The 14,620-nt window shown below is 37.1% G+C and overlaps 1 protein-coding gene across 1 annotated transcript in view; it reads left to right on the top strand.

The window, feature by feature from the left end:
* DDX60L (DExD/H-box 60 like) overlaps nt 1-14,393 on the top strand; it is a 118,483-nt gene extending 104,090 nt beyond the window's left edge. The window contains exons 37-38 of the mRNA XM_025385892.1: nt 10,595-10,657; nt 13,454-14,393. Of these exons, the coding sequence (XP_025241677.1) occupies nt 10,595-10,657; nt 13,454-13,583 (193 nt within the window). The 3' untranslated portion in view covers nt 13,584-14,393. The remainder of the gene's footprint in view (nt 1-10,594; nt 10,658-13,453) is intronic.
* The last annotated feature ends 227 nt before the right edge of the window (nt 14,394-14,620 follow it).

Here is a 14,620-nt window from a genome sequence, read left to right as displayed (position 1 = left end):
ATTCATTGTATAATTCACTAATTATATTATTAGTATAATTTACCATTGCACTAATTATCTATTAAGAAAGAATGTTGGATGATTTCCAGAAGTATATCAAATATTATTTTTATGAAATATTTTTAATGAAATAAATATTTATTTTTATGAAATAAATTAATATTTATTTTTTTCCCACAAATGCAACATGGAGGGAAAAGATCTGAAACTTACATTATGAGATAGTTAACTTAGCAGGTATCGTTAGAAAGTGACACTTGTTCTAGTTCTTTGACATGGAAAATATTTTACAAAGCAGTAAAGAAGGATGAATACTTAGAATTCACATGGAAAGTGAATAATTTAGCCCTGGAAACAAGTAGGTAGAAATGGGGAAGGTTATGCTTTTAAACAATGATTCAGGAATTCTCTTTGTATTTTACATAATTTTTATTATTTTGTTTTATTTTATTTCTGAGATGGAGTCTCACTCTGTTGCCCAGGCTGGAGTGCAGTGGCCGGATCTCAGCTCACTGCAAGCTCCGCCTCCCGGGTTCACGCCATTCTCCTGCCTCAGCCTCCCGAGTAGCTGGGACGACAGGCGCCCGCCACCTCGCCCAGCTAGCTTTTTGTGTTTTTTTTAGTAGAGACGGAGTTTCATCGTGTTAGCCAGGATGGTCTCGATCTCCTGACCTCGTGATCTGCCCGTCTCGGCCTCCCAAAGTGCTGGGATTACAGGCTTGAGCCACCGCGCCCGGCCCATAAATTTTTAAATAATTCTGATCAAAATAAGTTTTAAATATTTAAATACTATTCTAAGTTTTTAAATTGACATATTGTAACTGTACATATTTATAGGGTACAATTTGATATTTTGAAACATATATGTTGTATAATGATCAAATCAGGTTAGCCAGGGTACCCATCACCTTATGCACTTACTATTTTTTTTTTTATTTGTGGTGAGAACATTCGAAAGCCTCTCTTCTCACTGCTTTGTAATCTACAATACAATACAGTTAACTGTATGTACCTTACTGTGCAATAAAACACTAGAACGTATTCCTCCTATCTACTTACTGTGATTTTGTACATGTTGACCAACCTCTGCCCACCTTTTCTCTCTTCCCCTCCCCAATCTTTGTAACCATTATTCTACACTGTACTTCTATTATGTTAATTTTTCTTCTTTTTAAATTTCACATGTGAGGAATATCATGCAATATTTTTCTTTCTGTCTCTGGCTTATTTCACTTAACACAATGTCCTCCAGATTGATTCATGTTGCCACAGATGACAGGGTTTCATTCCTTTTTATGGCTGAATAGTATCTAATTGTGTATATGTACTACATTTTCTTTATTCATCCATTGTTGGACACTTAAGTTGATTCCATATCATAGCTATTGTAAATAGTGTGGCAATAAAGATGGGAGTGCAGGTATCTGTTTGACATACTGATTTAATTTCTTTGGATATGTAACTAGTAGTGGGATTGCTTGATCATATCGTAATTCTAGTTGCAATGTTTTGCATAATTTATACACTGTTTTCCATAATGGATTTCCTCATTTATAATCCTACCCACAGCATATAAGGGTTCCCTTTCCTTCACATTCACACCAACACTTCCTTTCTTTTGTCTTTTTATTATTAGTAGCCATTCTAACTAGAGTGAGGTGGTGTTTGATTGTGGTTTTGATTGACATTTTATGATGGTTAGTGATAGTGAACATTTATTCATATACCTATTGGCCTTTTGTATACTTTCTGTTGAGAAATGTCTATTAAAGTTTTTGCCCATTTTTAAGTTGATTTTTTTTTGCTGTTAAGTTTCTTATGTATTCTGCATATGAATCTTTTGTCTGATGTATAGTGTGCATATATTTTTCTGCCATCTTATAGGTTATCTCTTCACTCTGTTAATTGTTTTCTTTACTGTGGAAAACTTTTTGGTTTGATGTAATCTCTTTTGTCTGCTTTTGCTTTTATTGCTTGTATTTTTGAGATCTTATTTAAAAAAATCCTTGCCCTGTCCAGTATCATGAAGTTTTTCTGCTGTTTTTTTTTCTTTTCTTTTCTTTTTTCTAAGGCTATATTAGTTTGTTTTCACACTGCCGGTAAAGACATACCCAAGACTGGGCAATTTTAAAAGAAAGGGGTTTATTTGACCTACGTGTGAGTTCCACGACCTCACAATCATGATGGAAGGTGAAAGGCATGTCTTACATGGTGGCAGACAAGAGAAGAGAGCTCGTGCAGGGAACCTCCCATTTTTAAAACCATCAGATCTTGTGAGACTCATTCACTATTAGGAGAATAGCTCAGGAAAGACCTGCCCCCATAATTCAGTCACCTCCCACCAGATTCCTCCCATGACACATGGGAATTGTGGGACTTACAATTCAAGATTAGATTTGGGTGGGGACACAGCCAAACTATATCATTCTGCCCCTGACCCCTCCCAAATCTCTTGCCCTCACATTTCAAAACCAGTCATGCCTTCCCAGCAGTCCCCCAGAGTCTTAACTCATTTCAGCATTAACTCAAAAGTCCACAGTCCAATGTCTTATCTGATACAAGACAAGTCCATTCCACCTATGAGCCTGTAAAATCAAAAGCAAGTTAGTTACTTCCTAGATACAGTGGGGGTATGAGGATTGGGTAAATAACAGCAATTCCAAAGGGAGAAATTGGCCAAAACAAACAGGCTACAGGCCCCATGCAATTTGAAATCCAGCAGGGCAGTCAAGTCTTAAAGCTCCAAAATGATCTCCTTTGACTCCATGTCTTGCATCCAGGCCATGCTGATGCAAGAGGTGGGTTCCCATAGTTTTGGGCAGCTCTACCCCTTTGGTTTTGCAGGGTACAGCCTCCCTCCTGGCTGCTTTCACAGGCTGGCATCGAGTGTCTGTGGCTTTTCCAGGTGCACAGTGCAAGCTTTCAGTGGATCTACCATTCTGGGGTACAGAGGATAGTGGCCCTCTTCTCACAGCTCCACTAGGCAGTGCCCCACTTAGGACTCTGTGTGGGGGCTCTGACTCCACATTTTTCTTCTGCACTGCCCGAGCACGGGTTCTCCATGGGGGCCCCGCCCCTGCAACAAACTTCTGCCTGGGCATCCAGGCGTTTCCATACATCTTCTGAAATCTAGGCGGGGGTTCCCAAATCTCAATTCTTGACTTATGTGTACCTGCAGGGTCAACACCATGTGGAAGCTACCAAGGCTTGGGGCTTGCACCCTTTGAAGCCAAGGCTCGAGCTCTACATTAGCCTCTTTCAGCCATGGCTGGAGCAGCTGGGACACAGGGAACAAAGTCCCTAGACTGCACACAGCACAGGGACCCTGGGCCTGGCCCGTGAAACCACTTTTTCCTCCTAGGTTTCCAGGCCTGTGATGGGAGGGTCTGCAGTGAAGACCTCTGCCATGTCCTGGAGACATTTACCCCATTGTCTTGGGGATTAACATTAGGTTTCTTGTTACTTATGCGAATTTCTGCAGCTGGCTTAAATTTCTCCTCAGAAAATGGGATTTTCTTTTCTATTGAATTGCCAAGCTGCAAATTTTCCAAACTCTTATGCTCTGCTTCCCTTATAAAACTGGATGTCTTTAACAATGCCCAAGTCACCTCTTGAATGCTTTGCTGCTTAGAAATTTCTTTCTCCAGACACCCTAAGTCATCTCTCTCAAGTTCCAAGTTCCACAAATCTCTAGGGCAGGGGCAAAATGCTGCCAGTCTCTTTGCTAAGACATACAAGAGTTACCTTTGCTCCGTTTCCCAACAAGTTCCTCATTTCCATCTGAAACCACCTTAGACTAGACTTTATTGTCCATGTTGCTGTCAGCATTTTGGGCAAAGCCATTCAACAAGTCTGTAGGAAGTTCCAAACTTTCCCACATTTTCCTATCATCTTTTGAGCTTTCCAAACTGTTTCAATCTTTGCCTGTTACCCAGTTCCAAAGTCATTTCCACATTTTCAGGTATCTTTTCAGCAGTGCTCCACTCTACTGGTACCAATTCACTGTATTAGTTCATTTTCACATTGCTGATAAAGACATACCCAAGACTGGACAATTTGCAAAAGAAAAAGTTTTATTGGACTTAGAGTTCCACATGGCTGGGGAGACCTCACAATCATGGCGGAAGGTGAAAGGCACAGAAGGTGGCAGATGAGTAAAGAGAGCTTGTGCAGGGCCATTCCCGTTTTTAAAACCATCAGGTCTCATGAGACTCATTCACTATCACAAGAACAGCGCAGGAAAGACCCGCCCTCATAAGTCAGTAACCTCTCACTGGGTTCTTCCCATGACATGTGGTAATTGTGGGAGTTACGATTCGAGATGAGATTTGTGTGGAGAGACAGCCAAACCATATTAATTGTTTTATAGTTTCGGGTTTTACATTTAAGTCTTTAACCATTTTGAATAGATTTTTGTATATGGTGAGAGGTAGGAGTCTAGTCTCATTCTTGTGCATGTGTATATCTAATTTTCCCAGCATCATATATTGACATATTAGCATTATTATGCTATTATATATATTGTTAAAATAAATAAATTTATAAATTTATAAATAAAATTATAAAATTAATAAAATATTAAAATAATATATATAATTATGCTATTATAATAGCAATATTATGCTATTATATTTAATATATTATTAACATGTTAACATATAACATATTAGCATAACCTATTAAACACATATATAATAGCATATAATATATTAACATATAATGACATAACATATTAAACACATATTCCCTTTTCCCTCATGTGTGTTCTTGGCACACATGAGGGAAAAGCTAATTTATAAAAAATCAGTTGGCTATAAACGTGTGGGCTTATTTCTGGGTTTTCTATTGTTTCATTGGTCAAAGTACGTGGTTTTTATGATGGAATCATACTGTTGGTTATGATAGCCTGTAGTATATAGTGTGTTGAAGTCAGGTAGTGTGATGCCTCTAGCTGCATTCTTTTTGCTGAGGATTGCTTTGCATATTTGGGACTTTTTGTGATTTCCTACAAATTTTAGGATGTTTTCCCTATTTTTGTAAAGAATGTCATTGGTATTTTAATGGAGATTGTATTAAATTTATAGATCATTTTGGGTAGTGTGGCCATTTTAACAACACTAATTTTTTCATTCCATGAACATGGAATCTCTTTTCATTTCTTAGTGTCCTCTTTAATTTCTTTCATCAATGTTTTACAGTTTTCAGTGTAGAGATCTTTTACCTTCTTGTTTATTTATTATCTAATTTTTGTACTATTGTACATGAATTTGTTTAAAAAATTTTAATTTTCAGTTTATTATTGCATAGAAACACTACTGATTTTTGTATATTAATTTTGTATCCTGCAAATTTATATTATTTATTGATCAATTCTAACAGTTTTTCACTAAGTCTTTAGGGTTTCCTATATATAAGATCTTGTCTGAAAACAGGGACAATCTGACTTTTTCCTTTCCAATTTGGATGTCTTTTATTTATTTATTCTCTTGTGTGGTTGCCCTGGCTAGGACTACTGGTACTATGTTGAATAAAAATGGTGAAAGTTGGCATCCCTGTCTTGTTCCTGATCATATGATGTTAGCTATGGATTTGTCATATATGTCTTTTATTGTGTTGAGGTACATATCTTCTATACCTAATTTGTTAAGAGTTTTTATTATGAAGGGATATTTTGAATTTTGTCAAATGCTTTTTCTGTATCTATTGAATGATCATATGGTTTTTGTTTTTCTGTTAATGTGATTTATCTCATTTATGGATTTGCATATCTTGCACTATCCTTGCATTCCCAGGATAAATCCCTCTTGATCTTATTGAATAACATTTTTAATGTGCTTTGGAATTTGGTTTGCTAGTATCTTGTTGAGAATTTTTGGATTTGTGTTTATCAGAGAGACTGGCCTATAATTTTTGTTGTTGTTGTTGTATCCTTATCTAGTTTGAGAGTCAGAATAATATTGGTCTCATAAAAAAAATTTGGAAGTAGTCCCTCCTCTTAAATTCCCTTAATAGTTTGAACAGGATCGATATTAGTCTTCTTTAAATGTTTGGTAGAATTCAGCAGTGAAGCCATGAAGTCCTGGGCTTTTTTTTTTTCTGATGAAAAACTTATGATTACTAGTTCAATTTCCTCTCTCATTACTGCTCTGTTTAGATTTTCTATTTCTTCTTTATTTAATTTTGGGAGGTTGTATATGTCCAGGAACTTAGCCATTTCTTCCATGTTATCGAATTTTTTTGGTGTGTAGTTGTTCATAATAGTATCTTATTATTTTTTGTACTTCTGTGGAACTGTTGTAATGTCTCCTTTTTAATATCTAATTTTATTTATTTTAGTCTTCCCTCTTTTTTTCTTAGTCTTGCTAATGGTTTACCAATTTTCTTTATCTTTTCAAAACCATCTTTATTTTGTTGACCTTTCAAATTGCGTTTTTAGCCTCTATTTTGTTTACTTCTGCTTTAAGCTTTATTCTCTCCTTCTACCAGTTTTGGGTTTAATTTGTTCTTGTATATTAAGTTTCTTGAGGTGCATCATTTGATTGTTTAGTAAAAATCTTTCTTCTTTTTTGATTTAGGCCTTTATTGCTATAAATTCCATTTTAAAACTGCTTTTTCTATGTTCCATAAGTTTCGTTATAATATGTTTCCATTCTCATTTGTCTTAAGAAATTTTTAAATTTCCTTTTTACTTTGTTTATTGACCTGTTGGTTTTTTTTAGGAGTAATTGTTTAATTTTCATGTATTTGTAAATTTTCCAGAGTTTTTCTTGTTACTGATTTCTAGTTTTATACCATTTTGCTCAAAAAGTTACTTGATATGATCTCTATTTTCTTAAATTTGTTCAGACTTGTTTTGTGATCAAACATATGATCTATTGAAGAGAATATTCCATGTACAGTTGAGAAAAATATGTATTCTGAAGCTGTTGGATAGAATATTCTGTTAAAATCAGCCAGGCACAGTGGCCAACACCTGTAATCCCAGCACTTTGGGAGGTTGGGGTGGGATGATCACTTGAGATCAGGAGTTCAAGACCAGCCTGGGCATCATAGCAAGACCCTGTCTCTAAAAAAAAGGCTATTAGGTCAATTTGGTCTATGGTGCAGTTTAATTCTGATGATTCCTTGTTATTCTTTTTTTGCCTGGATGACCCATTCATTGTTGAAAGTGGGATGTTGAAGTCCCTAATATTATTATACTGCATTTTATCTCTCCTTTTAGATCTAATAATATTTGCTTCATATATGTGGATGTGTTGGTATATAGAATTACAATACTATAGCCTCTTGTTGAATTGATTCCTTTATCATTATATAATGACTTTATTTGTCCTTTTTATAGTTTTTGTCTTATAGTTTATTTTATCTGATATAAGTATTGCTACTCCTGATCAGTTTTGATTTCTGTTTGCATGGGATATCTTTGTCCCTTCCTTCACTTTCAGTCTATGCTTGTCTTTAACGATGAGATGATTCTCTAGTAGTCAGCATACAATCATATAGTTGAGTTAGTTTTTTAAGAGATGGGATCTCTCTCTGTCACTGGGGCTGGAGTACAATGGCACAATCATAGCTCACTGCAGTCTCAAACTCCTGGGTTCATTCAGTCCTCCCAGCTCAGCCTCCTGAGTAGCTAGGACTACAGGTGCGCACCACCAAACCTGGCTAATTTTTTATTTTTCTTTTTTGTACAGACAGGGTTTTACTATGTTACCTTTAAAATAAAATCCATTCACTCTGTATCTTTTAACTGGAGACTTTAATCTATTTATTTTCAAGGTAATTATAACTAGGTAAGAACTTACATCTGCCATTTTGTTCATTGTTTTCTGGTTGTTTTGTAGATTCTTTGTTCCTTTATTCTTCTGTTGTTGCTTATGTGTGTGGTTTGGTGGTTTTCTGTGGTGCTAACTTTTATTTCCTCCTTGTATCTTATTTGGGTGCCTGCTCTAAATTCTTTCTTTGTGGTTATTATGTGCTAACATAAAGAGTCTTGTAGTTATAATAGACTGTTTTATGCTGATAACAACTTAACTTTGGTCACATAAAAATATTTTAGATTTTCTTGCTTCCCCACAATAATTTCTGTTTTTGTTGACATAATTTACATCTTTATCTATGGTGTATTCCTTAGTCATTAATTGTAGCTGTTATTGTTTTTTGACCATTTTGACTTAAAGCTTTCAAACTAGAGAATTGAAGGATTTCTGTCCCGTAGCACCCAGACAGCATGGGGTTATTCTGAATTTGATTATGAATTTTCTTCTATTGATGAGTTTTAATCTTTCGAATAATTTTGTGATAGTAATGATCATTCTTTCATTTTTAGTTGTAGCATTCCCTTAATATATTTTTGTAAGCCTAGATGAGTGGTGATAAATTTCCTCAGCTTTTGCTTGTCTGGGAAGATCTTTATGTCTCCTTCATTTCTGAAGGATAGCTTTCCTGGATATAGTATTCTTGACTGACTTTTCTTTTTCTTTCAGTACTTTGAATATATCATTTCATTCTTTCCTGGCCTGTGAGATTTCTGCTGGGAAATCTGCTGATTCCCTCATATGTGACTTGATGCTTTTCTCTGCAGCATTTAGAATTCTTTGTCTTTGACTTTTGACAGTTTGGTTATAATGTGCCTCAGAGAGTATCTTTGTGGGTTGAAACTAACTGGGGACTTTTGAGCTTCTTAGATGCATATATCTCCCAAGACATGGGAAGTTTTCAGCTATTATTTTGTTAATAATAACAAAGTATTTCTCTACTTCTCCCTCTGGTGCCCTATAAGGTGAATATTTGTTCATTTAATGGTATCCCATAAGTCCTATAGGGTTTCTTAATTCCTTTTCATTCTTTTTCCCTCTTTGACTGATTATTTCCAAAGACCAGTCTTCAAGTTCAGAAATTATTTCTTTAGCTTGATTTAGTCTGTTGCTAAAGCTCACATTCTTTTTTAAATTTAATGCATTGAATAGCTCCAAGATTTTTTTTGTTCTTTTGTATGATATCTACAGGAGGATAGGCTACAGATGTTGGTGGTGTAGTTTTGCTGGGGGAGGGGGCACTGCACTGGTTATTTGGGGCAGGCATGTTTTGGTTCAGTGTGCTAGCAGGCTGTATGGTGAACTCTTCAGAGAAATGAGGCTATCACCAGGCTGGCTCTTAAGCTGGGTATCTGTGGGTGCAGTGAGCCAGCCAGCTGTGCAGTAGTGTCTCTCAGCGGGAGGAAAGACTACTGTTGGACTGCTGTTGGCTTCAGTGCAGGCAAGTGTGGGCTGGCTAGCTGTGTGGTAGTGTCTATGGGGAGGTCAGGCTGCTGCGGACTGGATATTGGGCCAAGTGCACGTGTAGTGGGCCTGCTGGCTGTGTGGCAGTGTCCCTGGGAAGGCGAGGCCTCTGCTGAACTGGCTGTCAGGCCAGGCACATGTACATGCATGCTGGGCTGGCTGGCATGCAGCAGTCTTTCCGGGGGAGGGGGGCACCTCTGCCTTGGTGCCAGACTTGGCATGGGTTGCAGCATGAGTATGCACTGAGGTAGTGGCCTGGCCACCTGTTCAGTGGCTTTCTTGCTGTGCATGTCTGCCTTTTCCCCAATGGGTTGTGGGCTGGCACATAGCTTTGAATTTGAAATGATAGTGCGGCTTCAGGGATGGAGAGAGAGAGTGGCTACTGGCCTTCAAAATGTCATCATGCTGTAGCTGCTTAGGTCATGAAGGAGGGGATGCACAATGTGGGCTCTTACTCGGGGGCAACGTAGCTACTTAAACTTGTGGCAACTCTCCAAAATAGATTCTGGGCCTGTGAGGACTGGGAGACTGTCTTGTAGCAAGAACTTCTGGCATCTGTGATGGCTATGGAAACCCCTGGAAGTATTTAGCATACCATTTTCCTGTTAAGAAGAAGCCACCCTGACTCCCAGTCATTCCTGGTAGGAGAGACAGTGTGGCAGAGACAGGTGCCTCACTCCATAGCCTCTATGGTGCTATCTTGGGCTCCTGTGCTCCGCAGGGATTTTGGCGCTCCCCTGGTGCTCTCCATCATACTGAGTCACTCCAGTTGAAATAGAATTGTTTGTTTGTTGTTTTGGTTCCTTTTTGTGGGGGAGATGAGCACCAGGCAACTCTCGTTTTCCATCTTGCTCAATGTTCTGCCATCCTTGACAAATCTTGAGCTACATCTGTTTTTCTTAGGTCTAGTTCTTAGCTATGAAGAACTAAGAAAGTAGAAATAGAACTAAGAAAGTAGAAGAAGTAAGTAGAAATAACATTAGTAGAAATAACATTAGTAGAAATAACATTAGTCTATCAACTTGTTTTATTTTCACTTTAATCTCTAGTCCTCATTGACCCTTCTAAGCTTTACTTTTATATTTCACCCTCCCCCTTTGATGATGGTCAAATTATCTGTTTAATAACTTTTTTGTGGTTTTTATCTATGCCTCTCAATTTCATTATGATTAATACGATAGAATGAAGTCTTAACTGGGAATGTATTTGGCAGATAAATTAACTGCCATGGACAGACCATTATTAAAGTTTGAGTTAATTCTTTTATGTTTATGTTTTTATACTTTTTAATTAAGAAATGTTGTTCTCTTTAGGATGCGTATGGGGCAGCTTTTAAAGTGTTTGAAAGATTTTGCATTCAACATTCAGGCCATCAGGTATGTTTCATGCTGCATTTGATTTTCTCAATTATTTAATGGTAGTTTAGCAAACATATAGCTCTTCCTTTGTGTAAGTTTATGATTCTCATGAAGGAGCACTCTGAAGATACCATTGAGCCTCCCAGGTTCTCTACAACTCAGCTGTCCATAGCTCTGTAGTCCCATTCCTCAGGACACTGTCATACTGTTCTTTGTATTAAGATTCATCTCAAATCCATTTGTAATTGAATTTCATTGAGATCAGAGCCTGGAAGGCACTTCCTCATGACTTCATAAATCTCCATGCCTCACTGTACTCAAGTTCTACCAATGCTGAGCAGTCACACTGAGTCAGATAAATAACTTCAGTAGGTCTCTGGTTTATATCCACTTCAAAGCACTTAAGTCTTTCTCATACTCGGTGCCTTTCCCAGACCCTGACATCTGTTGATTTCCTGTGTTCATCTGCCCAATGCTCAACAGAGACCCAAGCAAATATGAACTCTATGTGAGCACTCCTTTCTCTATGCTCCATTGGTCATATAGTTTTTGTCTAGCTCCATTTTCCTTATCTCTAGTCCTTACTTCTTTATCAAGTGTATGTGGTTTTTCACATAAATTCAGTTTTGGAAGGAGAGTATTTATTTAGAGTTCCTTGTTAGTGAGGACACATTTGTGGTTTTCCTTGGTCTGAGCCGAGCCTGACCCTTTGGGAAACTTTCTACAAAGAGTGAAAGTCTTAGGATGGCCCTAAGTGGCTTATAGCTACCAGAGCTACAACCTCTTTGAGCAGCCTGAGAAACTTTGGAGATTTTAAACGTATCTCAAGAGTTTAAACAGGAAAAATAATTCCTTCCTTCATTTTTCAATTATAAAAGTATCAAGGTCTTACTGTGTTAGAGGCACTGTTCCAGGCACTTCAATGTCATGGGAGAAACTTTCTTGTAGATAGTCATATGTGGTAAGTGCTATGATTGAGTTACACATAAAATACTAAGATAGCATAAATAACTTTATGATTAATGCTACTATAATCAGAAAAAGCATTATAGAAGATGTAATTTCCAATCAGGTCTTAAAGGAGAAGTGAAAATTCATTAAGTAGATTAATTATACTAAATATAATTCTAGTTAATTAGGATAATTAAGTAGAATAATTAGTGTAGTCAGATTTTAAGCAGGGAGAATAGTATATCCAAATGTACAGAAATATTAAAGGTCCTGATGTATTCAGGGATAGGCCCCCAGCTAATGATGGGGAAGTACAGAATGTGGAGGTTGTGACAGGGATCAGGGAAAATGCTGAGAAGTGAGTGTGGAGTCTTTGATAGGAATTTGGTTGTATATGTGAAGGGTCTTATTTGTTATGCAATGAAGTATGGATTTAAAATGGTAGACAAAGGTGAGGCAGGGGAGTTTCTAAGGATGAGTATGACATAGATCTATGTTTTAGAGATATTATTCTGGCAGAGTATAGAGATTAACTCAAGAGGTAGAGAAAATGAAAGCAGGGAGCTAAAGCTGGAGGCTATACCCATATTCCAGGTGAGAGAAAATGAATTAGAGGCTTGAATTAGACAGTGGTGGCAGAAATGAATGATGAGAATTGGAGACATATTTAAGAGGAGGAACTCCTGCAGTGGGGAAAGAGATATTATGACAAATTGGGTTTCTAATTTGGTTAATTATAATGTTAATGAAAGTAAGGAATACATGATGATGACTTGGGAACTGACAATAAAAAAGTATGAGTTAGAATTTAAAATGTCACATGTGTTGTCTATAAGACATCCAGGGGGAAATGTTGAGCAGTCAGAGAGAACAATAGGTCTGAAACTGGAGGAATTTCAGACTTAGAGATAAAGATGTGATCATTGCTAATATTCAGCCACTGAGGACGAGTAAAAATCTGAAACTCTGCCCAAGAGTGAATAAGGTGGAGCATGAAAACAAAAAGGATGGCAAAATGTCAAATCACAATTGATTTCGGTGCTCGAATAGCATGTCAGGTAGCTGAGAGACTCACTTTTCTGTGTCTGCTCTCATTCACCCTAGCTTCTATCCTAAGATATGTGGATAGGGACGGAATTTTTTTTCACTGAATTGGGTGACTGTGGGTTTTTAAAAATAATTGGTCCAATATTAGGAAGTCCATATGGCTTTCATGAGATGCATAGAGAGAAGAAAAGAAGTTGAATAACACCTCTAGGGTCCAAGAATATGGCATTCTGTAGTCTTACAATACTCACAGAGCAAGTTTAGGTGTAATATAAAGAGGAACTGTGGCCGGACATGGTGGCCCACACCGGAAATCCCAGCACTTTGGGAGGCCAAGGTAGGTGGATCATGAGGTCAGGAGTTCAAGACCAGCCTGGCCAAGATGGTGAAACCCCATCACTACTAAAAATATTAAAATTAGCCGGGTGCCTGTAATCCCAGCTACTCGGGAGGCAGAGGCAGAAATTGCTTGAACCCAGGAGGCAGAAGTTGCAGTGAGCTGAGATCAGATCACACCACTGCACTCCAGCCTGGGCAACAGAGCGAGACTCTGTCTCAAAAAAAAAAAAAAAAAAAGAAAAGAAAAAGAACTGTGTGAAGGTATATATCTTTATTTTTCTCAAGATACATGATGTATGTTGTAAAGATTTTATAAGAAAGATAACTGTGCATTTTGTTAATATTCTGCATACTTTTTCTCCATATTTACATCTGATAGGTTTTGGGGGGAATTACTTCTGCTAACCTTCTAATAATATTGCTTGTTATCAAAATGTGGGCTCATTATTATTTTTATTATTATTATCATTTATGCAGTGATTCCTTGAGTGAACTGTGTGAAAATGAGCATGACAATGTAGTCCTGGCATTTAAACAATTGAGTCAAACCTTTTATGAAAAACTTGAAGAAATGCAAACTCAAATGCATCAAAATCACTTAAAATAACACCGTGGAAAACTTTCAAGTCTGATTATGTGGTATTTATCCCTTTGCAAGGAGAGATATATTTGAGCTTACGCAACGAAATGGAAAAATTTTTTGTCTTGGAGCCAAACAGAATTGAACTCAAATATTAGCTCTGCTGTTTTCTAACTGAATGACCTTAAGTTATGTCACACATCTGAGCTTTAACTTTATTTTTGGCAAAATCAGAGTAAAAATGAATACCTCTAGTTGTTTTGAGGATTAAATGAGATAATGTATGAAAAGTGATTGGGATTGGGTGGTGACTTAATTAACGGTAGTGTTTCTTTTTAGTAGTTAAAGTTAATATATAGCAAAATTAGTTTCACATTGTCAAGTTTTCAGTACATCCCCAAGTTAACTGAATTTTAAATTAACGGTTAATAAATCACAAAGGACTCAAGTCAATTCTGAACATCTGAACAACAATTTGGTTATGTAAGAAGACTTCTGAGATTACAAGAAAGTCACTGCTGTAGACTGGATTTTTGTGCCCTCCCCTTCAAATTTTTTTATACTGAAGTTCTAACCCTCAATGTGATAGTATTAGGAGATGATAAGTCATGAGGGTGGAGTTCCTTGGTTGTAATTAGTGACTTTAGCTGAGACAGAAGAGAGCTTGCTCTCCAATCTCTGCTCACTACCACTGGATGATACAATGGGAAGATGGCTATCTGCAGACCAAGAAGCAGGCCCTCAACAGAACTGAATCTACTTACATCTTGATCTTGAACTTTCCAGCCTCCAGAATTGTGAGAAATACATGTTTGTTGTTTAGCCATCTGGTCTGTGATCCTTTAAGAAAACAATTAACTGAAAACTTGGTATTGTTGTAGTTTATGTAGTAAATGACTTGGCACTCATCAGAAAATAAAGGGCATTAAATTGATTTACTATTGTGTTCCTTATGTTAAATCTGTTAGTCCATCCATTTGTAGACACATATGCATTAGGTATTTTGCCTTCATTGCTGTCTATCTGTACTGCAGCCCTAGGTCACGAACTACAAAATCTGTTTT

This window comes from Theropithecus gelada, chromosome 5 (assembly GCF_003255815.1).
Source record: "Theropithecus gelada isolate Dixy chromosome 5, Tgel_1.0, whole genome shotgun sequence".
Classification (NCBI taxonomy): Eukaryota; Metazoa; Chordata; class Mammalia; order Primates; family Cercopithecidae; genus Theropithecus; species Theropithecus gelada.
Note: the sequence above shows the minus strand (reverse complement) of the source record. Positions and strands in the feature narration are given on the sequence as shown.